A 26,688-nucleotide genomic window follows, 5' to 3' on the forward strand; every position below is an offset into this window, starting at 1 on the left:
TGGATCTGAATCCTCGTCTTTTTAATAGGCAGCTCATTCACACAGCTAGGGGGGTAAATGTAAAAACACCCTGGCTCTTCACATTCTCTCGACACGTGGAAAGTGGCCATTATTGGGCGTGGAAGCCAAGGAGTGCAACATTGACAAGAGGCCGGACTCTATTTTGACAGGTACACGGAATTTGGAGAGGAACCCGCCTTGCAATGCCGAAAACAATATTGCACGCCAGACTCATCGTCATTGAAGCCTGGTTCGGGGGCTACTGAGGGAGTCCTGGATTAGGGGGTCTCCCGACAGCCGGACTATATCCTTCGGCCGGACTGTTAGACTATGAAGATACAAGATTGAAGACTTCGTCTCGTGTCCGGATGGGACTCTACTTGGCGTGGAAGGCAAGCTAGGCAATACGAATATGGATATCTCCTCCTTTGTAACCGACCTTGTGTAACCCTAACCCTCTCCGGTGTCTATATAAACCGAAGGGTTTTAGTCCGTAGGACAACAACCACAACATACAATCATACCATAGGCTAGCTTCTAGGGTTTAGCCTCTCCGATCTCGTGGTAGATCTACTCTTGTACTACCCATATCATCAATATCAATCAAGCAGGACGTACGGTTTTACCTCCATCAAGAGGGCCCGAACCTGGGTAAAACATCATGTACCCTGCCTCCTGTTACCATCCGGCCTAGACGCACAGTTCGGGACCCCCTACCCGAGATCCGCCGGTTTTAACACCGACAACCACCCTACAAAACACCCTTGAACCGAAGACCGAAAGCATGACCTCTCTACTTGGTTGCAAGCGTACAGTCTTCATGATCCGGCAATGCTTCGCCATCCAGAGCTAATCATCGCCGGAGAATTAGAGGGAGGATATTAGAACCACACTAGGCTTCTAGTTATGAGGATTAGAGAAACTAGGTCTAGCTCTTATTAGTCAACTATGACCAACTAGAACCAGAACTAGAACTAGAACTAGATGAACTAGAGAAGGCTCCAAAACTTGTGTATCCAAAGGGCCAAAGTCCTCAAGTATATATATAGGTTCGAGGGAGGGGAGAAGGGGCGCGAAAAGGGAAGGAAAACCTCTCCCTTTGGCCGGCCAAGGAGGGGGAACCCCCCCTCCAATTCACCCTCCCCTTCCTTCTACAAGGAGGAAGGGGGCACCTGAAGGAAATATGCCCTAGAGGCAATAATAATGTTGTTATTTATATTTAATTATATCATGATAAATGTTTATTATTCATGCTAGAATTGTATTAACCGGAAACCTAGTACATGTGTGAATACATAGACAAAACAGAGTGTCCCTAGTATGCCTCTACTTGACTAGCTCGTTAATCAAAGATGGTTAAGTTTCCTAACCATAGACATGTGTTGTCATTTGACGAACGGGATCGCATCACTAGAGAATGACGTGATGGACAAGACCCATCCGTTAGCCTAGCATTATGATCGTTAAGTTTTATTGCTATTGCTTTCTTCATGGCTTATACATATTCCTCTGACTATGAGATTATGCAACTCACGAATACCGGAGGAACACCTTGTGTGCTATCAAACGTCACAACGAAACTGAGTGGTTATAAAGATGCTCTACAGGTGTCTCCGAAGGTGTTTGTTGAGTTGGCATAGATCAAAATTAGGATTTTCACTCCGAGTATCAGAGAGGTATCTCTAGGCCCTCTCGGTAATGCACATCATAATAAGCCTTGCAAGCAAAGTGACTAATGAGTTAGTTGCTGGATATTGCATTATTGAACGAGTAAAGAGACTTGCCAGTAACGAGATTGAACTAGGTATGATGATACCGACGATTGAATCTCGGGCAAGTAACATACCGATGACAAAGGGAATAACGTATGTTGTTATGTGGTTGGACCGATAAAGATCTTCGTAGAATAGGTAGGAACCAATATGAGCATCCAGGTTCCGCTATTGGTTATTGACGAGAGATGTATCTCATCCAGGTTCCGCTTAACGTTTGATGACGATTTGTATTATGAGTTGTGTGTTTTGGTGACGGAAGTTTGTTCGGAGTCCTGGATGAGATCACAGACATGACGTGGAGTCTCTAAATGGTCGGGAGGTGAAGATTGATTTATTGGATGGTTATATACGGACATCGGAATGGTTCCGAAGAGGTTTGGGGATTTATCGAAGTACCGAGAGATTATCGGAACCCCCCGGGAAAGTTAATGGTCCTTATGGGCCATAGTGGAGAGAGGGAGGAAGGCCACAAGAGGAGGCGCGCTCCTCCCCCTGCCTAATCCGAATTGGACAAGGGGTGGGGGCGCGCCCCCTTTCCTTCCCCCTCTCCCCTCTTTCCCCTTTCCCCTCCCCGTTGGAAGGAAAGGGGGGAATCCTACTAGGAGTGGAGTCCTAGTAGGACTCCCCCCATGGCGCGCCACCCCTAGGGCCGGCCACCTGCTCCTCCCCTCCTTTATATACGGGGGCGGGGGGCACCCCAAAGGCACAACAATTATTCTCTTAGTCGTGTGCGGTGCCCCTCTCCACATTTTACTCCTCCGGTCATAGCGTCATAGTGCTTAGGCAAAGCCCTTGCGCAGATCACATCATCATCACTGTCACCACGCCGTCTTGATGATAGAATTCTTCCTCAACCATCTGCTGGATCAAGAGTTCGCGGGACGTCATCGAGCTGTATGTGTGCCAAACACGGAGGTGTCGTACGTTCGGTACTTGGATCGGTTGGATCCTGAAGACGTTCGACTACATCAACCACGTTAATCTAACGCTTCCGCTTTCGGTCTACAAGGGTACGTGGACACACTCTCCCCCTCTCATTGCTATGTATCTCCTAGATATATCTTGCGTGATCGCAGGAATTTTTTTGAAATTGCATGCTATGTTCCCCAACAGCACCTCCACCTTTGGGGCCCAAGTGGAGGAGCAAGCGGAGGAGGAGACTGCCCCCAAGGCCAAGGAGTAGGAATGGTATCATCGTGAGTTGATGGAGAACGCGCAGGAGGATCCCTCCTCAACGAGTGGCCAGATTGGAATCACAAAAAACATACTCTGTTGAGTGGGATATCTAGCACGACTATGTGCGGATCCCATACAAGCATGAGACAACCTGCCCATGTAGCTCATCAAGGTCAGCTCGTGCTCCCCATTGCCTCACTGTTAAGGAGGCATGTGATGAGCGCTACACCATCATCAACGGGTCGTCCGCCCCGGTAGAATCTTCAAGGTCACCACCGTCAGGCATGCTTTAAGGGCGGAGAGGGACCATGCCATGTGGCTCCACTACGAGGAGATACAAGTAGATTTTGCAGCGAGGACGGAGCACTTCCAATGGCGCACATTCAACATGAACATGGTTGGAGACTCGCGTCCCTCTCGCATCGCCTCCCCCGCGGGGGGCTCGGGAGGGCTCTGTAGCCGCCGCCTAGTACCCTCCAGCGCCTTTCTCCCCCTCCGCCGCTGCCGGTGGTCAGCGCCGGGCAAAGCCTGTGTGTGCGACGACAGTGGTGGAGGGGCTCTCCTCCCTCTCCCGGATCCACGGCGGCGCGGGTGTCCTGATCCGCGGGGTGCGGCCTTCCCGATGGTGTAGCGGGTCCCGGAGGCGGCGGGCTTGTGGCGGTGCATGGACGCCCAGACCATGGGTGTGGGCTTCCCGGCAGCATGCGGGTTCCCGACGGCGGCGGGACCAGTCGACGGCGGGCTTGGGCGATGGCCGCGGCCACGCGATACCGGATCTCGTCGCGCGTGGCGGATCTCGCCACTCCGGCCATCGTGGAGGAACCTGGACCTAGGGCGGCGGTCCCATTAGGCATGGCGACGGCACCCTAGGCTGGCGACGTTTGCAGGGGATGGATGGATGGCGTCTTGACTGCGTGGGCGGTGAGTTGCCGGTGGATCTCCTCCGTGCTGCAGGCTCTCTCCCGCTGCAAGTGGTGGCTTACGATCACGGTTGTTGGCTCGGTGCCTTTGTGGGGGCTGGTAGAGGTGACATCGGACCAGAGGAAACTCTGGGTGAATCATTCATCCCGACGGTGGCGACGACCAGGGTCGCCGTTCTCCTCCTTGCAGGCGCCGTCGAGGTCCCTTCCCTTACACCCCGACCCCATGCCGGGTGAAAAACCCAAAATCTCCTTAGATTGGGCGGCGGTGGCACTGCTTGTGTCGTACCCTTCTTGGAGGCGCCGCCTGGGGCGTTTGGGTGCTCGGTTAGGGGAACTGCATGCGGAGGGGATGGGACCAATGGCAACAGGTGGTGTTCGCAACAGAGGAGTGTCATGGCATCTGGCACGTCGACAACGGCAGGTCTCTGCGGCATGGAGCAGCAGGGTCTCGCCAGTGGGCGTGTGATAATGGGCGAGCACAGGATGGTGGCGTTGTCTGGCGTCGTGGTGGCATCGACGGCAGCTAGACTGGGCAAGGTAGATGCAGCAGTACAACACTCAAGATGGATTGGTGGCAGGTGGCTGCGGCGGCCTCGTACCCGGCAGGTGTCCTGGTTGAGAAGTGCGCCGGACTGGTGGGTGCCTCATACCCGACAGGCATTCTGGTTGGGACTTCAGGTCTTAGATGTTAGGTTTGACTGCAAGGTCTGTTTGGTATTAGGCCCAGACTATCAGCATTCCTTCATTAACTAGATAGGAGTAGCGACAGATATTGTCTAGACGGTGGCTTTAGTCTTAGTAGTGTATGATTTTGTAAGGTTTTGTGTGAATAATTAATAAAATGACTGCATATATCGTCTAGATGCAGAGGTCAGGGTCCTCCTCCATTTCTATAAAAACATGAACATGGTGGGATTCAGACAAACCGTGACATTTTGAGGCTTGCCCCCTCGAAAACACCATCCCTTATCTTGATGTCCATCATCAGGAACGAGACGAAGACGAGGTCATCGGACTATCACACTGGTCACATATGCATGTGTATCGTGCAATGTATTCACCATTGTCGTGGTGTGAAGTAAGTAGTGCTTCTCCTACGACATAAAAAGGCACAAGTTTAGTACTCTCTTCGTTTTTTAGTCTGCATATAAGGTTTGGTCAAAGTCAAGTTTTGTAAAATTTGACTAATTTTATGTTAAAAAATATAAACATTGAGAATCTGAAATCAATATTATCAGATGCATCACGAAATGTATTTTCATATTATATAGTTTTAATATTGTAGATGTTCATATTTTTCTACATAAATTTGGTCAAATTTTGTGTAGTTTGACTTTGACCAATCTTATATGCGGAGTAAAAATAAACGGAAGGAGTAAAAAATGTCGCATTGACTTTTCTACACCTGTGTAACAACTTTGTAATGCAATGTTATCTTAAATCCGTGTTCTAATCACTCTAATTGAGTTTGTGATTATTGAGTTGATGCAAAAAAAGATGTGAGGTTAGGGCCAAAAAATGGCAACGATGTGTTTGCGCACATGCGCCACAGTATCCATATCCATTTAAAATGTGCTTCATATCCGATACGTCGACATCACATATTATGACTCTGCTAGAGTTACTTCGACGCATCGGCGATTATCATCATGGAGTACACTATCTTGTTGCAGAATGCAGATGGACTTCTAGGCCGTGTAGGGGTAGGAGTCCTCGGTAGTGTCGCCGAACTGGTTCAGCGTGAGCTTCTAGGGCATCCCGCCGCGGTTCAACTTGTGGGTGCCCAACCTTCTTGGAGTCTGTTCAGGAGCTCCTTCAGGGCTCGGGGATTGACTTCGAACTGGAGTCGGTTCAAAATGAAATCAAGCATGATACACACATTCTCCCTAAACGCGTTTCTAGATCAAAGGGGGGGCAAAGCCCCCCCCCCCCCCCCCCCCCCCCGCATTGACTTTTCTACACCTGTGTAACAACTTTCTAATGCAATGTTATCTCAAATCAGTGTTTTAATCACTGTAATTGAGTGTGTGATTATTGAGTTGATGCAAAAAAAGATGTGAGGCCAGGGCCAAAAAATAGCAACCATGTGTTTGCGCACATGCGCCACAGTATCCATATCCATTTAAAATGTGCTTCATATCCGATATGGCGACATCACATATTATGACTCTGCTAGAGTTACTTCGACGCATCGGCGATGATCATCATGGAGTACGCTTCTTGCTGCAGAATGCAGATAGACTTCTAGGCCATGTAGGGGTAGGGGTCCTCGGTAGTGTCGCCGAACTGGTTCAGCGTGAGCTTGTAGGGCGTCCCGCCGCGGTTCAACTTGTGGGTGCCCAACCTTCTTGGAGTGTGTTCAGGAGCTCCTCCAGGGCACGGGGATTGACGTCGAACTGGAGTCGGTTCAAAATGAAATCAAGCATGATACACACATTCTCCCTAAACGCGTTTCTAGATCGAAGGGGGGGGGGGGGGGGGGCTTTGCGCGCGTTTCGTCAGCAATGAAAATAGGTTTTACAGCTACCAGTTGAGGATCCCAAAATACAAATGAAAACTGAAAACATTTACAAACTAGACCAAGGATGCAATGTGCCACCTCTATGTTGTATGGCGATTTTGTGTTTGCGCATAACCACCATGGCTTCCATCCATATGGAGCACGCTCTACATCCCATATGACGACCACAAATACGACGACTATGCTAGAGTTACTCTAATTGGTCTTTTGCCCACTTTTGCTGGTCTTCACATGTGCGCACGCCAGGTCGTTTGTAACTAGTTAGGTAGAATTTTCCTTTACATATATACCATGAAAAATCTTTCTTTCCTTTCCGTTCGTCGGTTGTGGCCTTTTGGTAGACATATCTTCTTCATTGTATTATGGGACTCCGCAGCTAACCTAATTAAACCAGCAGGCTCTGGTGTACTTCTTCGATATCTTTCTAGGTTATATATGTAACCTTACATACATATACCCCTTCTCGCCATAGAGTCCCTTGCAGTCCTCCATGTCGCGCAACATCCGCATACACCCGTACTCGCCCCATTTGGAACCTACTAGTTTTCCAATATCAAGTACTAGGCGTTGTCCTTCGTCATGCTATAGCCCACTGCCGTCATGCAGTGCCCCCGCTTTGGTGCACACTCCCCAGTGAGCACCCCTCCAAATATAAATGGAACTGCTTATCGATTGTGATCCCCATACCCGAAGATGTCAATGGTCACCACAGAGGACGCCGTCTTGTTGCATAAATGCAGATGGAGTTCTGCGCCCTGTAGGGGTAGGCGTCCTCGGAGGCGACGCCACCGTGATCAATGATGTAGTCGAACGTGTGGACTGTCTAGCCTCCTTTGCAACGGTCATTGTTTCTCCGACAACGACATGAAGTTTCTGGTCCGTATCGCATTGATGCCGTTCACCGTTGTGATCGTCGCAAATGCTCAACAACTGCCATAGTTGTGCGGGTGACCGCACCCTCCTACCGAAGTGGTTGAGGGCGAGCTTGTAGGGTGCCCCATTGCGGTTGAACTCCGGATGAATAATTGAAACTGCAAATATTATTACAAACTAGAGTAAGAATGCAATATGGCGACTCTGTTTGCACATAAGCATAACTACCATGGCTTTCATCCATATGGAGCGCGCTCCACTCAGCTAGAATTGCAATAACTGGTCTTTTGCCCACTTCTGCTGGTTTTCCACATGTGCGTACGCCATGTCACTGATAACTACTACTCTTTAGGTAGAAGTTTCCTTGCATATACACCATGCAAAATCTTTCTTTTCTTTCCTTTCCTTTCTTCGGTTGTGGGTAGACAGATCTTCTTTGTTGTATTATGGAACTCTGCAGCTAACCTAATTAAACCCGCAGGCTCTGGTGTACTTCTTCCATATGTTTCCAAGTAATTTGTGTAACCTTACATACATATACCTACCACAATGCATTGTTTTCATTGTGGACATATAATCACATATATAGCCACTCGTCCAGGACCGTTTTGGGTACGCGATTTATGTGATCAAGCGTCACGTCATCGTGAAATTGCTTTTCCAGTACGTTCTCGGCCATGACGACCACGGGCGTACGTCCCGCCGTCGCTCTCCGCCTCGAGCGTGGCCATCGTGCTAGCCACCGGGTCTCACGTGCTAAGGATCGACTCCTTCTCGCAGGCGGCTGCGATGCTCGCCAACGGCGAGTGTCTCGAGTTGCCCAAGTTCCAGGCGGGAGGGCACACCTGGCGCATCCGCTGCTACCCCAACGGATCGGCGCAAAAGTACGACGGCTACATCTCCCTCGTCCTGGAGCTCGCCAGCCACGTCGTCAAGGACGTCCGCGCTGAGTTCCGGTTCACCCTGGTCCCGCTCCGGCGACAGGGCTGGCCGGCGCCGGCGACGTACGAGCACGCCGACGTGGTCACGTTCGAGGAGAAGGGCGGGCAGTTCGGCTTTATGGACTTCGTCAGCAGGGGTTGGCTGGAGAAGTCGGAGAAGCTACTCGACGGCGCCCTCGCCGTGAGGTGCGACGTGACCGTCCTGACCCAGCAGCCGGCGCCGGTGCCTGTCGTCGAGGAGCAAGAGCTGGAGCGGCTGGGGCTGGTGTGCGCCTGCAAGGACGACGCGTGCAAGCGCATCCACGCGGGTACCGTGGAGGCCGCCATGGCCTTAGGGACGATGCCCCGTCGACGCCGCCGGGTGAAGGAGGCGTGTCTAAGGCTCCTCGGGCGTCTTCGTGTGGAATAAGTTGCCACCTTTCTTTTGTGTGATCATCATCTATCAATCTGGTTCGGATCGTCAGATAACATTTGCTGCAACTTCTTTAGAGAAACAGATGTTCTGAACATTATTGCTTGTCTGCCCTTCTACAATTATGTTTCCTGGCCTTTTATGTTAGCACTAATTTGTTATGATGTAGTATCAGCATGTAGTTTTGAGTTTTGCATGTAGCTAGTTGTACTTGTCGGCAATATGTACGTGTGATAGTATGTACGTAGACGGCGAGTGGTCAGCCCAGAGATCGTGCATGGTGAGATGCTACTGCCGTGTGAGGCGGCGGAGACGCGAGATGCAAGTGCCGTGTGAGGCGGACACCACACGAGAACTGAAGCCGACGGCCAGCAAAGAGTGTCAGCCGAGTGATTTGGTATAGTTCAGTTAGTTGTTTAGCTACCTCTACCTGCACGCAAGTCATTTAGCCGTGCATGAACAAAAGTGGTGGCCGGGTCAGTGTTAGTGTACGTGTGAGTTGTTAGTAGTACTAGTCCTTGGAAGCCTTGAATGAGTCTACGAGGTTAGCTCGATAGAGTCAGTTGTGTTAGAGCATGTACAGCTGAATTTGGCAAATTCACCCCCTCAAAACACCCACGGACACGGCCGTGCGCTTCGACGAGCATTGATTGATCACATCTTATACTTAATGCTATGCATCCGAATACCTTATATTTCATCTAGATTCATACAAACCATGCAAAAGAAATCCTACCTACCATGCATATCACGATAGCCTAAATCATCTTCGCCATCAAAGATGTCCATGACATCCGGTGCGGGGCGCTGGGTAGATGGTCGCGTAGGAGGGCTCCGGTTCCTCCTCCTCATCCATATATGCGAGCATCTCGTCGACGTCCGCGGCGTGCTTCGCCTCCGCCTCCTGTAGACGATGGCGCTTGGCCTCCGCCGCTGATTCCAATCGTAGGGAATTTAGGATCCTCTGTTGCTTCGCTTCCAACTCCTCCTCCTCCACGTCCTCTCCGTCCTCGTCCACCTCCACCTCCTCCTCCAAGTCCTCCGGATCAACCGCGTTCGGAGATTGATGAAGCTATGTACCTAGGGTAGGGTCATGGATCTGTCCAGCGTATTCTCCCCAAGGACATCTTTACAAAGAATCAGAAGCAAACGAAGAGAAATCATCATTCACTCGACCGTGGAGATGCGCTCACTCGACCACCTTGAAGACACTCGACCACCAGAAGATGAGAAACCCTCCACTCTGCAACGGTTAAGACTTAAACCATAGCATTATGAGCATTTATGACATTTACTGTAGACGTTACCTGTAACGCCTTTCCTTTATGAGCATTGAACTCTGTGTAACAGAGGGGAGCCGGGGTCCTGGCGCACTCTATATAAGCCACCTCCCTCCTCTGGGACAAGGATTCGCACTTTTGTAAACACACACACACGTATAATCCAGTCGACCGCCTCAGGGCACCGAGACGTAGGGCTGTTACTTCCTCCGAGAAGGGCCTGAACTCGTAAAACTCGTGCGTACAACTACTCCATAGCTAGGATCTTGCCTCCTCATACCTACCCCCCATTCTACTGTCAGGCTTAGATCCACGACAGTTGGCACCCACCGTGGGGCAGGTGTCTTACCGACTTATTGGAGAAGTTGCAATTTTTCCGATCCCCATCATCATGGTTCCAGGCGGAGGTTTGGCTTGGGGCCGCGAGATCCGTCTCGGCGCGCTCGTGTTTGTCGCCGACGACTCCGCTTGGCTTCAGGAGGCACCACTCGACGTCGATGCGCTCCCCGCCCGCGGGGCGACGCACTTTCACGCGTGCGTCCGCGGCGTCCTCCTGCGGCAACCGTCGACCCAATACCAGTCGAGTCCTACGGCTTTCCCCCTCCCTGCGACCCGCCGGAACAAGCACACCGGCCGGTCGAGGGTTCAATGGTGGGTGAAGCATGTGGTGGCCCGCCAGTCGGCCACCCCTCAAGTCGCGGCGCTCGAGCCCGATGAGTCTCTCTACGGCCTGTTCGATCTGTCGACTGGCTCCGTAGAGACTGCATCCGAGTGCGGGAGCAATGACTCGGCAGCGGAAGTCCTGATAGTCAATGGACCATGCGGTCCTCCTGGCTTCGATCGTGAAGACGGAGGTGACGGGAACGGCGATCCGTCGCGCGTTCACGAGGAGTACCGCCCCGAGCCTCTCTCCTCGCAGCAGAGAGAAGAACTTCGTCGCCGAAACATGGATGCCTGCATACTCCTATCGTTGGAGAAACGCCCGAGGCCCAGGCCTTGGAACAGGCTCGCTTGGCCAATCTGGATGAGCGCACTCGGCTGGAGAACCTACAGCGCGCACTCGACGATCGCGCTCGTCAACGTACTCCTGAGTCCAGCCGACGCCAACTTTTTCCACCTCCGGCTCAGGTATACCGAACATCGATCCAAAACCTAGCAGCTACGGCCCGGATAGCAGAGTCGATTCAACCTTCCCAGTCAGAAGTTGGTCGAGGTCTGGCGCAGATTAGGGCCTTGCTCTGGGCAGCAGGAGAGCAGAATACGGCCGTGTCTCAGTCGCGGGATAGGATCCATAGTAGATCTGTGGTCGCAGATACGGTCCAGTCGGCCCATAGCCCGAGATCGCCCCTGAGGCGTGAGGGACGTGCAGAGCGGCATGATCAGTACAGAAACCAGGAGCAGTATGATCGTCAAGCCGATCACGATGGTCGCCGTCGAGTGCCCACGCCTCCTCCAAGGAGTGGGTCGTACGTGCCGCGGCCACATGAAGACAGGCGCCCTAACAGCGTCGGAAGAGGTATTCCAGTCGACCCCAGGGAGCCAGGCTTTGATGCGAGATCTGTTCTCGTACAAGGCTTGGTCGACAGAAACAGAGCTCACCGAGATGGCCATGACAGAGGCCCGCAAACCAGCACATGGTGCATGTCTCTGGCCCAGAGTGCTTCAGCAGAGCTATCAGAGCTGCAGTAATTCCCTCCAACTTCAGGTTGGCGACTGGAGTCAGTAAGTTCACCGGAGAGTCCGAGCCTGACACCTGGCTCGAAGACTACCGAGTGGCCGTCCAGATTGGTGGCAGAAATGATGAGGTGGCCATGAAACACCTTCCTATGATGTTGGAGGGCTCGGCTAGGGCATGGCTGAATCAGTTGGCGCCTGGCAGTATCTATACTTGGGAAGATCTCGCCCGAGTGTTTGTCAAAACGTTTGAGGGTACTTGCAAGCGGTCAGCAGGTTTGACGGAATTACAGTGTTGCGTCCAGAAACCGAGTGAAACTTTGAGAGATTATATCCAGAGGTGGATCACCCTGCACCACACGGTGGAAGATGTGTCTGATCATCAGGCAATTTGTGCTTTCAAGGAAGGCGTCAGGTAGCGAGAGTTGAATCTGAAATTCAGTCGGACAGGGAACATGACTTTGACTCGGATGATGGAAATCGCCACCAAGTATGCCAATGGTGAAGAGGAGGAGCGGCTGCAGAGCGGCAAGCACAAGGCAGTCGCCTACGAAGCCAGAGGATGAAACTCCAGTCGGAAACAAAAACGCAAGGCCGAACCAGCTGCTCCGGGTGAGGCCTTGGCTGTGGTTCAAGGAAAGTTCAAGGGGAAGCCCAAAGGGCCGTGGAACCCCAAGAAAGTAAAAGATCAAGATGGAAATGACGTGTTGGATCTGCCGTGCCATATCCACACCAAAAAAGACGAAGAAGGTAATTTCATTTACCCGAAGCATACCACTCGACAGTGTCGGCTCCTGATCCAACAGTTCCGAGAGAAACAGCCAAGGAAAAGGAGAAGGAGGCAGACAAGGCTGAGAGTGAAGGGGAAGATGATGATGGTTATCCTCACGTGAATTCCACTCTGATGATTTTTGCTGATGTTGAAAACAAGAGTCGATTGAAAGTGAACATGGTCGCTCCGGCAACACCCAATTATTTGAAATGCTCGCAGACTGCCATTACATTCGACCAGTCTGATCACCCAGCGCACATCGCCACCCCTGGGAGGCAAGTGCTGGTGGTCGACCCGGTGGTCGAAGGCATTCGACTGACAAAGATCCTGATGGACGGTGGCAGTGGCCTGAACATTCTGTACGCAGAAACATTGAAAGGAATGGGCATTCCGATGTCCAGACTCAGTGAAAGCCACATGAGTTTCCATGGGGTCATCCCAGGCAAGAAGGCTGCGTCCCTCGGTCAGATTGCACTCGACGTGGTTTTCGGTGATGCCAAAAATTACCGCAAAGAAAAGTTGACGTTTGAAGTCATGGATTTTCAGAGTGTGTATCATGCAATTCTGGGCAGGCTGGCTTATGCACGATTCATGGCTCGACCTTGTTACGTGTACCTCAAACTGAAGATGCCTGGTCCCAGAGGAGTGATCACTATCTCTGGTAATCGGAAAAAGGCGGAAGAGTGTTTCCAGAAGGGCTCAAAGATCGCCGATGCCCAGATGGCCGTGGCAGAATTGCAAGAATACCAGAAAAATGTAGACCCAAGTGACTTGTTGCGAGCCAAGAAGCCAGCCACGGATTCAGCATTCACGTCGTCTGGCGAGACGAAGTCTGTTCACATTCACCCGACGGACCCCAATGCAGCTCCGACCCACATTTCGACCACACTCGACTCCAAATAGGAAGAAGCACTCATCCAGTTCCTCCGTGAGAACTGGGACATCTTTGCATGGAGGCCTTCTGACATGCCAGGTGTTCCCAGGGGACTGGCTGAGCATCGTTTGCGAGTCGACCCGAAAGTGAAACCAGTCAAAGAGCATCTTCGGCGGTCCGCCGTCCAAAAAAGAAAAGCAATCGGCGAAGAGGTGGCTCGGCTTTTGGCAGCTGAGTTTATCCGAGAGACTTACCACACCGAGTGGTTAGCCAATGTTGTCATGGTCCCAAAGAAAGATGACTCACTCCGCATGTGCATCGACTTCAAGCATATCAATCGGGCCTGCCCGAAAGATCACCTCCCTCTCCCTCGCATCGATCAGATAGTCGACTCGACTGCTGGGTGTGAGCGTTTGTCCTTTTTGGATGCCTACTCCGGGTACCGCCAGATCCGTCTGTACGGACCCGATGAAATAAAGACAGCTTTTATTAGCCCGTTCGGGTGCTTTTGTTATGTCACAATGCCATTCGGCTTGAAGAACGCCGGAGCCACATTTATGCGAATGATTCAGAAGTGCCTGCTCACTCAGATCAGTCGGAATGTGGAAGCATACATGGATGACATTGTGGTCAAGTCACGTAAAGGTTCTGACCTACTGACCGACCTCGCCGAAACCTTTGCCAACCTCAGAAGGTATGATATCAAGCTCAATCCATCAAAGTGCACGTTTGGAGTTCCAGGCGGAAAGTTACTCAGTTTTCTTGTTTCCGAGCGAGGAATCGATGCTAACCCAGAGAAAGTAGGCGCTATACTTCGGATGAAACGCCCCGTGCATGTGCATGATGTCCAGAAGCTTACTGGTTGCTTGGCCGCCCTAAGTCGATTCATTTCTCGCCTCGGTGAAAAGGCCCTGCCTCTTTACCGACTGATGAAGAAATCAGATGTGTTCGAGTGGACTCCAGAAGCTGATAGAGCATTTGCAGAGCTAAAAGCCCTGCTTTCCACCAAGCCGGTGCTTGCTGCTCCAATCAGCAAAGAGCCTCTTTTTCTTTATATAGCAGCCACTGGACAAGTCGTCAGTACAGTACTTACGGTCGAGCGGGAAGAAGAAGGAAAAGCGTACAAAGTTCAACGCCCAGTTTATTATATTTCTGAAGTCCTGACCCCGTCAAAACAGAGATATCCTCACTATCAGAAGCTTGTCTATGGAATTTACATGACCACAAAGAAGGTTGCACACTACTTCTCAGATCACTCTGTTACAGTCGTCAGCGATGCTCCATTGTCAGAGATTCTGCACAACAGGGATGCAACTGGTCGAGTGGCAAAATGGGCGATTGAACTCCTTCCCTTGGATATCCAGTTTGAGGCAAAGAAAGCTATCAAGTCCCAAGCAATAGCAGATTTCCTTGCCGAGTGGATCGAACAGCAACTACCGACTCAAGTTCACTCGGAGCACTGGACCATGTTCTTTGACGGATCCAAGATGTTGAACGGTTCTGGTGCTGGAGTAGTTCTGGTATCCCCCCGAGGAGACAAGCTCAGATATGTCCTCCAGATTCACTTTGATTCCTCCAACAATGAAGCAGAGTATGAAGCACTCCTGTATGGGTTGTGCATGGCCATCTCACTCGGCGTCCGTCGCCTCATGGTCTATGGCGACTCAGATTTGGTAGTTAATCAAGTGATGAAGGAGTGGGACGTCAGAAGCCCAGCCATGACTGGTTACTGCAACACGGTGAGAAAGCTTGAGAGGAAGTTCGAGGGGTTAGAACTCCACCACATCCCCCGATTGAAAAATCAAGCAGCCGATGAATTGGGAAAAATAGGTTCCAAGAGAGAGGCCATTCCCAGCAATGTGTTCTTGGAGCATATTCACACGCCGACAGTTCAGAAAGATCCTTTCATTGAAGAGCCCCCACAACCCAAGAGCGCCACGGATCTGACTAAAGTCGAGGTCCCAGCTGTGGTCGACCTAATCATGGAGGTTTTGGCCATTACTCCCGAGTAGACGGTGCCCTACATTGTGTACATCCTCAGGAAAGAGCTCCCAGAGGATGAGGAAGAAGCTCGACAGATCGTCCACCGATCTAAAGCTTTTACTGTGATAAGAGGGCAGCTATTCAGAGAAAGTGTGACTGGAGTCGGCCAGAAGTGCATAACACCAGAAGAAGGTCGAATGATCCTCAATGACATCCACTCGGGGACCTGTGGTCACCATGCGTCCTCTCAGGCCATCGTGGCTAAAGCATACCGAGTTGGATTCTATTGGCCACGAGCAAATGAGATGGCAAAAGATATAGTCGACAGATGTGAAGGCTGTCAATTTTACTCCGATATGTCTCACAAGCCAGCGTCAGCCCTGAAGACCATCCCCCTCGTCTGCCCCTTCGCTGTTTGGGGACTGGATATGGTTGGACCGCTGAGGACCGGCAGAAGCGGATTCACTCACGTGCTCGTTGCAGTCGACAAGTTTACCAAATGGATCGAAGCCTAACCCATCAAGAACCTTGACGCTACCACCGCTGTCAGTTTTATCAGAGAATTGACGTTCCGATATGGAGTCCCACACAGCATCATCACGGACAACGGATCGAACTTCGATTCCGATGCATTCAGAATTTTCTGCGCCTCTCAGGGCACTCGAGTCGACTATGCTTTTGTTGCTCACCCGCAGTAGAACAGACAAGCAGAAAGAGCCAATGGCCTAATTCTCAAAAGAACTGAAGCCCCGACTGATGCGTGATCTCAAACACGCAATAGGTGCTTGGGTTGATGAACTTCCGTCAGTTCTGTGGGGTTTAAGGACAACTCCTAATCGGTCGACTGGAAGAACTCCTTTCTTCTTAGTCTATGGAGCCGAAGCTGTCCTGCCAAGTGACTTGCTCCACAACGCACCCCGAGTTGAACTCTTCTCCGAAGCAGAAGCAGAGCAGGCCCGGCAAGATTTAGTCGATCTCTTAGAGGAGGAAAGAGAGATGGCCTTGATCCGCTCGACCATTTATCAACAAGATTTGTGTCGATTCCACGCCAGGAATATGAGAGGTCGTGCCTTTCAAGAAGGAGACTTGGTTCTTCGAGTGGATCAGCAGAAACCACACAAGCTTGCTCCAACTTGGGAAGGCCCCTTCATCGTCACCAAAGTTCTCCACAACGGAGCATACCATCTTTACAGTATTGAGCATCAGAAAGACGAGCCACGGGCTTGGAACGCGGAGCTACTCCGCCCCTTTTATACTTAAACACTCGTTCGAATAAAATGTAATAAGCAACATCTTTTGTAATTCGTTTATCAAAGACAAGAGTTTACGGTTCTCTCATTCGATTGTGTTGTTCTTATTTACTCCTGAAATCCCCCAGTGGGTGGGCTTAGTCGTGAATCCGTTCTGCCTAAGTTCGAAAAAATCCTACCGAGTGAAGAACAATCCTTCCACTCGGGGGCTTAGCTGCAGTCGAGCACTCGCCTAAGTTCTCTCACTAAGAGGCTTAACGGCAGTCCAGCACTCGCCTAAGTTTGGAAAAATCCTACCGAGTGGAGAGCAATCCTCCCACTCGGGGGCTTAGCTACAGTCGAGCACTCGCCTAAGTTCTCTCACTAAGAGGCTTAACGGCAGTCCAGCACTTGCCTAAGTTTGAAAAAATCCCATCAAGTGGAGAGCAGTCCTCCCACTCGGGGGCTTAGCTGCAGTCGAGCACTCGCCTAAGTTCTCTCACTAAGAGGCTTAACGGTAGTCCAGCACTCGCCTAAGTTTGGAAAAATCCTACCGAGTGGAGAGCAATCCTCCCACTCAGGGGCTTAGCTGCAGTCGAGCACTCGCCTAAGTTCTCTCACTAAGAGGCTTAACGGCAGTCCAACACTCGCCTAAGTTTGAAAAAATCCCACCGAGTGGAGAGCAGTCCTCCCACTCGGGGGCTTAGCTGCAGTCGAGCACTCGCCTAAGTTCTCTCACTAAGAGGCTTAACGGCAGTCCAGCACTCACCTAAGTTTGAAAAAATCCCACCGAGTGGAGAGCAGTCCTCCCACTCGGGGGCTTAGCTGCAGTCGAGCACTCGCCTAAGTTCTCTCACTAAGAGGCTTAACGGCAGTCCAGCACTCGCCTAAGTTTGAAAAAATCCTACCGAGCGGAGAGCAGTCCTCCCACTCGGGGGCTTAGCTGCAGTCGAGCACTCGCCTAAGTTCTCTCACTTAGAGGCTTAACGGCAGTCCAGCACTCGCCTAAGTTTGCAAAAATCCTACCGAGTGGAGAGCAATCCTCCCACTCGGGGGCTTAGCTGCAGTCCAGTACTCGCCTAAGTTTGAGACCCATCCCTATCCGCAAGGACGACGAGGTGCAGGTCGACTGCAACCTTCTTCTTCGGAGCTGCGGCACAAATACAACGTCCGCTCCATCCCTATCCACAAGGACGACGAGGTGCAGGTCGACTACAACCTTCTTCTTCGGAGCTGCGACACTAATACAACGTCCGCTCCATCCGTATCTGCAAGGACGACGAGGTGCAGGTCGACTGCCACCTTCTCCTTCGGAGCTGCGACACAAATACAACGTCCGCTCCATCCCTATCCGCAAGGACGATGAGGTGCAGGTCGACTGTCACCTTCTCCTTCGGAGCTGCGGCACAAATACAACGTATGCTCCATCCCTATCCGCAAGGACGAAGAGGTGCAGCAAGCAAAGTCCATCCGAAGGCAAACACAAGCACATTCGAAGATAAACCAAATTCAGATAAATACTAAAAGGTTCCAAGCAGCGAATCAAAAGTACTCGGGCACCAAGCCCGAAGGAGTTTAACGGTTACAGAAACCACTCGGCATTTCGAGGCAAATTTAAAGCGTATCCAAGTTTCATAAGATTGTTCACTCAGCCGGAGGAGGACTGGCAGGCTCCACGAATGAGTCCAGATCGATCCCATCAGCGATCCGAGTAGCAGCAGCAATGAAAGTCTCCATGAAGGACTGGAAGTCGTGCTTTTTGGTGTTAGCGACTTTGATCGCAGCCAGCTTGTCTTCACGAACCTCCTTGCAATGGACTCGCATCAAGGACAACGCCACGTCAGCACCACACTGGGCAGAGGACTTCTTCCATTCTTGCACTCGGTCAGGGATCTCGTTCAGTCGAGTCATCAGAGATTCCAGATCATTCTGAAGCGTCACCTCCGGCCAAAACGTCGAGTCGATTCGAGAGACAACCTCCTTCAGGCATGCGAGGTAGCTTGTGGCGTTGGCGATACGGGACTCCAGTCGGAGCACGTTCATTGCAGTTTCATCGCAGACCAGGGAAGCGATAGGGTCCAGGCCCGTCTCGACCCTCCCAGTTTCTTCATCAAAGTCTTGACAAAGTTCTGCAGCCAAGAGTCAGTTCAATAAACCGAGCAAAATCCGATGGCAAACATCAACACAGTCGGATTAAAAGAAATACCTCCCAGCACGAGATAAAGCTTCTTGGCGAGGGTCCTCAGATAGGCTTCTGTGTCGTTCCTCTTGCGGATCGCAGACTCCAACTTTTCGTTCAGGGCGACCTTATCCTTCTTCAGGCCGATCACTTCGCGGTTAGCTTCATTAAGACAAGATGTCAGTCTAGTCACCTCTCCTTCAAGCGTTCCGACTGAAGCAAGCTTCTTCTCTGCGAGAGCGGTTTTGTCTTGGGCTGCTTTTTGCGCGGCGGCGAGGTCCGAGTCCTTCTTGTCCAGAGCCTACTTCATTTTCTCTGCAAAAGAAATAATCGAATCAAAAAAGAGATCAAAGAGATATATTGAAATTCAGTCGGCAATCAGTTACCTTCCATACCAGCGGCCTCGTCTTGAGCTTTTTTCAGATTTTGCTGAGCCAATTCCAAGTCTAAGTTGAGTTGCCTCTGCTTCTCTTCGAGATCAGCAAACTTGGAGATAAGAGTACAAGACTTCTACAGGAGGCAAGAGACAGGTCAATCGATAGGTTCGAAAGCAGCTCATTTCCGAATGAATAAAACCTAAAGAAGTGGACAACAAGTTGTTCAGACCCCAGTCGCCTGCCAGCAGTCGACCACGGTCTCGGGGACTACACCCAGTGGGCGCACTTGGCGTGCCCCCACCGGTTCTGATCCCATTCGCTCGGCCCGCCGGAGTCGAGTGCAAGGAGTAAAAAAAGAGAGGGAGAGAAAGAACAATTGCACCGTCAAGAAAAGAAGAACTCAGACCACAGTCGACTGCCAGCAGTCGACCGCGGTCTCGGGGACTACACCCAGTGGGTGCACTTGGTGTGCCCCCACCGGTTCTGATTCCACTCGCCCAGACCGAGTGGAAGAGCGAAACTACCAAAAACGACAGCAACACCCACTGGGTGCTCTAATTCAACGCGAACAACAGGATATTGTGCAGAAGAAGATTTTTCGAGAACAAAAATAGTCGGAAAGTCTACTCACCTCGACGTTGGCCCGAAGAGCGGCACTAGCATCGTAGGCAGCCTGACTGCTCTCGTGCACTATCTTCACCCACTCCATCATCATATCAGCCTGTCGGATGGCTTCCGCAGCCACTTCCGACTGGTTGTCTGGGACGGGGTAGCTGGTAAAAAAATGTGCAGACGACCCAGGTGCAGATGCTTGAGGCTCCGCGGTGTGGAGTTGGATAGTTGAAGGAACCACAGGCGCGGTCAACCGCGTGGGGTGCCCACTCGGCAAGGGTGCAGCGAACGTCACAGCGGCCCTGCCCGCATCTTCAGCCTGACAGACGGGAGGCGTTGCGGTTGGTTCCTGCCGAGCCACCCTGCCAGCTGTTACCTTCTTGCTCTTCCTAGGCTTAGGAGCCACATCTTCGTCGTCGTCCGGAAGGTCAATGATGTTGGGTGGAGCTGCAAGACAGAACATTCGACCCCAAGTGAACCACTCGACCCTAAAAGGATCAAGAATCGAAATCGCAATAGTTCATACCTGGGTTAGAGGTCACCGCATCCTCCATTTCCTCGTCCCGGTACTGGTATGAAGAGGTCCCTGACGTAGCAGCACTGCAAAGGCCCGCATTCAATCGGTTACATCCAGTTAATTGAATCCACATAAAGGACAACTCAGATGGTTACCCGGAGATAGTAGGAACGGTCACTTTGATCCGAGGCAAAGCTTTGGGCGGTTTGGAAGAGATGGCTTTCGGCACTTTCTGCGCTGGAAGCAGCGCGACCTTTGGAGGCTTCTCAGTCGGCGTCGGGGAAGATGTCCTGGGGCGCTTCGAGGATTGCCCGATCGGCGCAGCCACCAAGTCCGGAGCACGTGCCGGGTCATGAGTGTGCTTGGACCTCCTCTCCCTGCGAGGAGGCGACTCGACTTCTTCCTCATCGGTCGATTCATCGCTCTCCTCGTCTTCCTCGGCTTCCGAATGCTCCTCACCACTCTCGGCCCCGCTCCCTTCTTCTTCAGCGCCGGGGTCCTGCACTTCGTTGGGCATCGAGTACATTTTAATGAGGGCCTGAAAGGATAACAATCAAAAGACATTCAGTCGACCACAAACGGGACATCACGTGGTGAATCGGAAGGATACTTGATAAAACAGAAATATACCTGCTCCGGCTGGCGCAAGTTGTCGAATGGAATCACCCTCCTGGATCCCCGAGGGTTGTCTTTGTTGCCAGTGATTCCCCTCAACCAGTTCTCCAAGATATCCTCGCTGGCCTCCTCCGGGTGGATCCGAGTGGTATCTTCGAGCCCAGAGTACATCCACATCGGATGGTCGCGCGCCTGAAGAGGTTGGATGCGTCGACCGAGAAAGACCTCCAGCAGATCCATCCCGGTCACTCCGTCGCGGACAAGTTGGACGACCCGTTCGACCAGCTCCTTGACCTGCGCCTTTTCTTCTGGAACTACCTTCAGGGGAGCAGGCTTCTCCACTCGAGCCAAGGAGAAAGGAGGAAGTCCAGTCGACTGGCCAGGGGTTGGCTGATCCTTGCAGTAAAACCAAGTCGACTGCCAGCCCCGGACCGAGTCAGGAAGGATCATCGCTGGGAAAGTACTCTTGCTCCTCATCTGGATCCCCAGACCACCGCACATCTGGATCACCCGCGTCCTCTCGTCACTCGACTTGGCCTTTTTAACCGACTGGGATCGGCGAGTGAAAATGTGTTTGAAAAGCCCCCAGTGCGGTCGACAGCCCAAGAAGTTTTCGCACATGGACACGAAAGCGGCCAGATAGACTATGGTGTTCGGAGTGAAATGGTGGAGCTGTGCCCCAAAGAAGTTCAAAAAACCCCGGAAGAAAGGGTGGGGAGGCAGCAAGAATCCGCGATCTACGTGGGTTGCTAAGAGGACACACTCACCCTCTCTAGGCTGTGGCTCAGTTTCGTCCCCCGGGAGCCGAGCCGACTTGTGGGGGATCAATCCCCCCTCCACCAGGTCGTCGAGGTCGTCATGTGTGATTGCCGAGCGGATCCAGTCGCCCTGGATCTAGCCCGCCGGCAGGCCGGACCTCGACGAGGATCCGCCCCAGCTGGTCCGCTTGCCCTTCGCCTTCGTGGTCGCCTTCTTCGCGCGTTCCAACGCCGCCGTCTTGTCCTTCCCCATGGTGGCGGATCGAGCTCGAGCGGAGGTCCGGCGACGAGGCGGAAGCGAGAGTGGCAGAGGGATCGGGAGAAAGAGAAGAGAGAATGGGGGCGTGCGGAGCAGAGGCCTGGCCCGAGACCTTTTATAAGGCCTTCCACCGAGTGGCTGACTAGTGGACCCAAGCGATCTAAACAAATCCCGCAACAGTCGCGCGCGCAGTACGTGGCGAAAAAGGTGGCGCGGGGATCGAGGAGACTTACCTAATCCGTCCCGATAACCTCGTTTCCTCCCGTCTGGCGCGATTCCCAAAATTTGAATCCCGCGAGATCCGCGGAGAGCGGAACAACCTGTCAGACTGAAGACAAACACCCTCTACATCATCATTCGGAATTCAACCATGAAAGTTCACTCGACAACAACCAAGAATGGACCAAGGCGATTGAGAAAGGAGTCGACGTCGTCTCCTCAATTCATTGTTTCAGGACAAGGCATATTCATAGCACAAAGAGTGGGTCGGAAGTGTTCTCGACCCCTTCCTCACTCAAACCCTGATCCATTCGGGGGCTAATGATGAAGCTATGTACCTAGGGTAGGGTCATGAATCTGTCCAGCGTATCCTCCCCAAGGACATCTTTACAAAGAATCAGAAGCAATCAAAGAAAAATCATCATCCACTCGACCGTGGAGATGCGCTCACTCGACCACCTTAAAGACACTCGACCACCAGAAGATGAGGAACCCTCCACTCTGCAACGGTTAAGACTTAAACCATAGCATTATGAGCATTTATGACATTTACTATAGACGTTACCTGTAACGCCTTTCCTTTATGAGCATTGAACTCTGTGTAACGGAGGGGAGCCGGGGTCCTGGCGCACTCTATATAAGCCACCTCCCTCCTCTCGGACAAGGGTTCACACTTTTGTAAACACACACACACACACGTATAATCCAGTCGACCGCCTCAGGGCACCGAGACGTAGGGCTGTTACTTCCTCCGAGAAGGGCCTGAACTCGTAAAACTCGTGCGTACAACTACTCCATAGCTAGGATCTTGTCTCCTCATACCTACCCCCCCATTCTACTGTCAGTCTTAGATCCACGACAGAGATAGCCCCGCGGCGATCTGGGCTTCGTGCCTTGCCCGGATCTGCAACCGGCACTCCGAGTTAGATATGTGTAGCTCCTTACCCGGCGGCGTGGGGGGCATGGCTAGTCGTGGTGGTGGACGACGAGTGGAAAGTGGCGGCGGTGGAGGATGGGAGGGAGGAAATGTGGACGGTAGGGTTTTGGTACCGACAGTAGGCTTAAATAGCCGGGCTAGCAAGGGCACTACGCGGCCCGTCGGAGCGGCGCCCCGCGGCGACGGAGGAGACGAGCTTTGGACCACTAGGTTTTGGAGTGTTTCCCATGGGACCCGGCCGGCAGTCCGATGTGGCGCACGCGCCCGGGCCTCCCTATATCCGCCCTCATATTTAGGCTGGATATGAGGGGTGGTGGTCAGCCCGTGCGTTTGAGACCCGTTTAAGGAGCCCGCCTGGGTCGATTTTTTTGACCAATCACTGGCCGGAACATCCGCTCAGTGTATGAGGAGGGTTTAGGGTGCTTGGCTGTAGATGCTGTTAGTGGACGGTAGAAGTGGTCATGGCGTAGTGGGGTAGTGGCGTGAGTGCATGACACAAGTGCCTGGGTCCTATGTATGTCTATATATATATATATATGTATATATATATATGTATATATATATATATATGTTGATTGGAGTAAATAATGAACAGGAGCCGTGAGGGCTAAGCAGAGGAAAATGTATGTTTTTTACCGGGAGACAAGGCAAAGCTAGCTTTCTCCTTGATAAAGTGTGTGTGCATGTGAGTTCCCCACCATGTGTGTGTGTGTGTTCATGAGAGATGATAGATAGTGTGAGGAGGAAGAAGAAGAGGCGCTGCGAGAAGCAGCGCCAACAAATGGCATCTGAGCCATATCGATCTAAGGCGGTGGCGGCGGCACGGCAGACTCCTTGTGAGATGGAGTTTGATGACACAAGATGGACGTCGTTGACGGCACGATGTTGCTGGCAGCAGGTGCGTGCCTTCAACATCATCGAGCTGCAAGAGCTATTGAAGAAAGGTATGTTGCCCGATAAGTTGTGTCACTGGCAGCAAGGATGTGCTGGCCATTGTCTTAAGGAATTCATCATCCATGTTTGAGTCGTCGACAAGGGCGAGTCACCGGCGAGTTGCGGCCCCGGTGATGAACATGAGGCAGCGAGGGTGTCACCCACGACAAGATGATAGTCCGTGGCGATCGACGCTGTGACGGCGTCAACCTCAACGGTGTTGCGGGCAATCCACATGACAATTTGACGAGTTAGCATGACAAGATTTGGGAGGTGATTGTCCTATCAGCATGTAGCTTGAGTTTTTCATGTAGCTAGTTCTGGTCGGTGCCGGCAAGATGTACATATGATACGTACGTACACGGCAAGTGGTCAGGCCGGAGATCGTGCATGGTAAGATGCTACTGCCGTGCAAGGCGGCGGAGATGCGAGATGCTAAGTGTTGTGTGACGCGGACACACAAGACTTGAAGCCTGCCAAAAGAGAGTGTCAGCCGAGTGATTCGGTATAGTTCAGTTAGTTAGTTAGCTACCTGCATGCAAGTTTGTTAGCCTTGCATGTACAGGTGGTGGCCGGGTCATGTGTTAGTGTACGCGAGTTTTTTTTTGAGCATCAGTACAGACACAAGCGCTCATATACACGCGCATACACTCATCTCTATAAACGCACACATGCACACCCTACCTCTATGAGCACCTCCAAGAGACTGAGCCGGCATATCATCTTGAGATTTACGAAGTCACCGTAGGCGCCTCTTCGTCGACGGGAACGTCTCCTCCCACTGAAAGCGCATCGCCGGAAATCCTGAAATAAATCCAGGAATAATGCGAGCACCAGAATTTGAACCCTGATGGGTTGGAAATACCACTGTCCACCTAACCATCTCAACCATAGGTTGGTTCGCTAGTGTACGCGAGTTGTAAGTACTTCCCCCGTCAGAAAAAACTTATCCTTTAAATAGATGTATCTAGCAGAACAAATTTAGGACAAGTTTTTTGGGACGGAGGGTAATAGTCTTTGGAAGCCTGGAGTGAATCCAGGAGGTTAGCTATATAGAGTCAGTCCTCACCGCGTGTGTGTGTGTTCATGACAGTTGATAGATATTCCGTTTCAAAAAAAGAAAGAAAAGAGATGATAGGTATTGTGAGGAGGAAGAAGAAGATGCCAACATTTTGTTTAATTTTTCGACAGGATCTTGTTAATTTCACAATGCAATTTTTGCATATGTTTCTCTAGAGAGAGGGAGGGAGAGAGAGATGTACTATTCAGTCAAATGTTCGAACTGAGTGTCGCACCTGAGAAAATTTTGACACACCAAAGAACGTGCGAATTGAATCGAAAAGTTACTTTGATGCACGGCGTCTAGTGCTATGCTTATCTTAACCACTCTTTTGCATGTGGATCTGAACAGCGCATTTATGAATCCATGTATACCAACCCAGCGTTTCCATTTCACCATGTAGTATATCACTGGTATGGTGCATGATTTGGTCCTGGATTCGTCTACTAGTAGCATCAAATGTTCCCCGATCCAGCTACTTAGTATGGCGAATTCCGGCTCAGGTAGTAACATGCATGTACCAGCCAAGGTACACATCCAGCCCACTTGTACCGTCAGAGACCGGCAGAGATGACAGCCAACTAGCTCCCCCCGACAACACCTGACCCACCATTGGAGCGCTCATAGGTATCATGCACAATCAAGGCCATTTATTATCGGCCCGTAATCAGTCATTACGTAGAATTTATTACGTGATTGCCGCACATGAGCAGGACAAAACCCCTTGTCCGGCTCGTTTAATCAACAGGCACCATATAATGCATGCAGTAAGGGATAATCATGATTAGGCTATGGTTTTCTCCCCCCACGCGTTGATTAAAACATTTGTTTTTATTAGCCCTCTATTGAGCAATGTCCACTGTCACTTGCTATAGCCTTCATCTATCTAACCTTTATTTGACTAGTCAATCCCGCTTGCTGTAGCTGCACCGTCCAAACCTCATTTACTGTTCTTCTCCCCCTTCCTCACCTACCCAGAGAAGCTCACTCCCTTGTTGAAGAACGAGATATCAGGTATGGAAAAGCTATAGATCGAAAGCACAATCAAATTAGTTTTCGCCCTATATCCTGGCAACCATTTTCCATATCCTAGTTATCTAGGTTTACTAGCCCACCACATATTCGATCGCCAATCACTTGTATGTTTTTAGTAAGATAGTGTTCTTATATTAGTTGTTAATTCCACAGCCGTCTCACCATTTTCCATTCTCACACATCCAGATCTCCTACTGTCAGAATGATGCCCATCTGCAGCAGACTCCCGAAGACCCCCCCCCCCCCCCCCCCCCCCCCATTCCAGATGCAGTCCCCCATCTTTCTGCTGCAGTTGAAGAGGGAGCCAGGAATAATCTTAACGATGCAACTCTCACCTCTCGGATATCTATTCAGAAGTTCTGTTGCGTCGTCTCCCAGTTTAGTAACTTCAAGCGCGGTCTTGTTATGGAGACTGGTTTCCGAGGGCTAATGCATCTAAAAATAGCTCACAAGCTGAATTTGAAATTCAGTGCATCGTTGATGGTCCGGGTAGATCCAGATGAATCCATTTTAGCACTTGACGAATCAAGGAAAATACCCATTACAGACCAGGAAATAAACGATGCATTTGGCCTGCCACAAGGAAGCAGGACCATCCCACCAGGACACTCAGACTTATCTGAAGTTTGTATAGAGTTCAGCAGGTTGGCTTCAACCGTCAGCACAAAAGGCGTGCATAGTTTGAAGGCCGCTGAATTTATTTTATCTAAGTCAATAGATGAGAAATCAAGCAAAGTTGAGTGTGAATGCTTCA

The 26,688-nt window shown here is 51.3% G+C and overlaps 1 protein-coding gene across 1 annotated transcript; it reads left to right on the forward strand.

Moving 5' to 3' along the window:
- The first annotated feature begins 8,057 nt into the window (after window positions 1–8,057).
- On the forward strand, window positions 8,058–8,618 carry LOC125518515 (BTB/POZ and MATH domain-containing protein 2-like). Its single transcript, XM_048683336.2, has one exon. It carries the CDS (start codon window positions 8,058–8,060, stop codon window positions 8,616–8,618), a length of 561 nt encoding a protein of 186 aa, XP_048539293.2.
- Window positions 8,619–26,688: the final 18,070 nt, after the last annotated feature.

This window comes from Triticum urartu, chromosome 7A (assembly GCF_056163025.1).
Source record: "Triticum urartu cultivar PI428250 chromosome 7A, HENAU_Tu73, whole genome shotgun sequence".
Taxonomy (NCBI): Eukaryota; Viridiplantae; Streptophyta; class Magnoliopsida; order Poales; family Poaceae; genus Triticum; species Triticum urartu.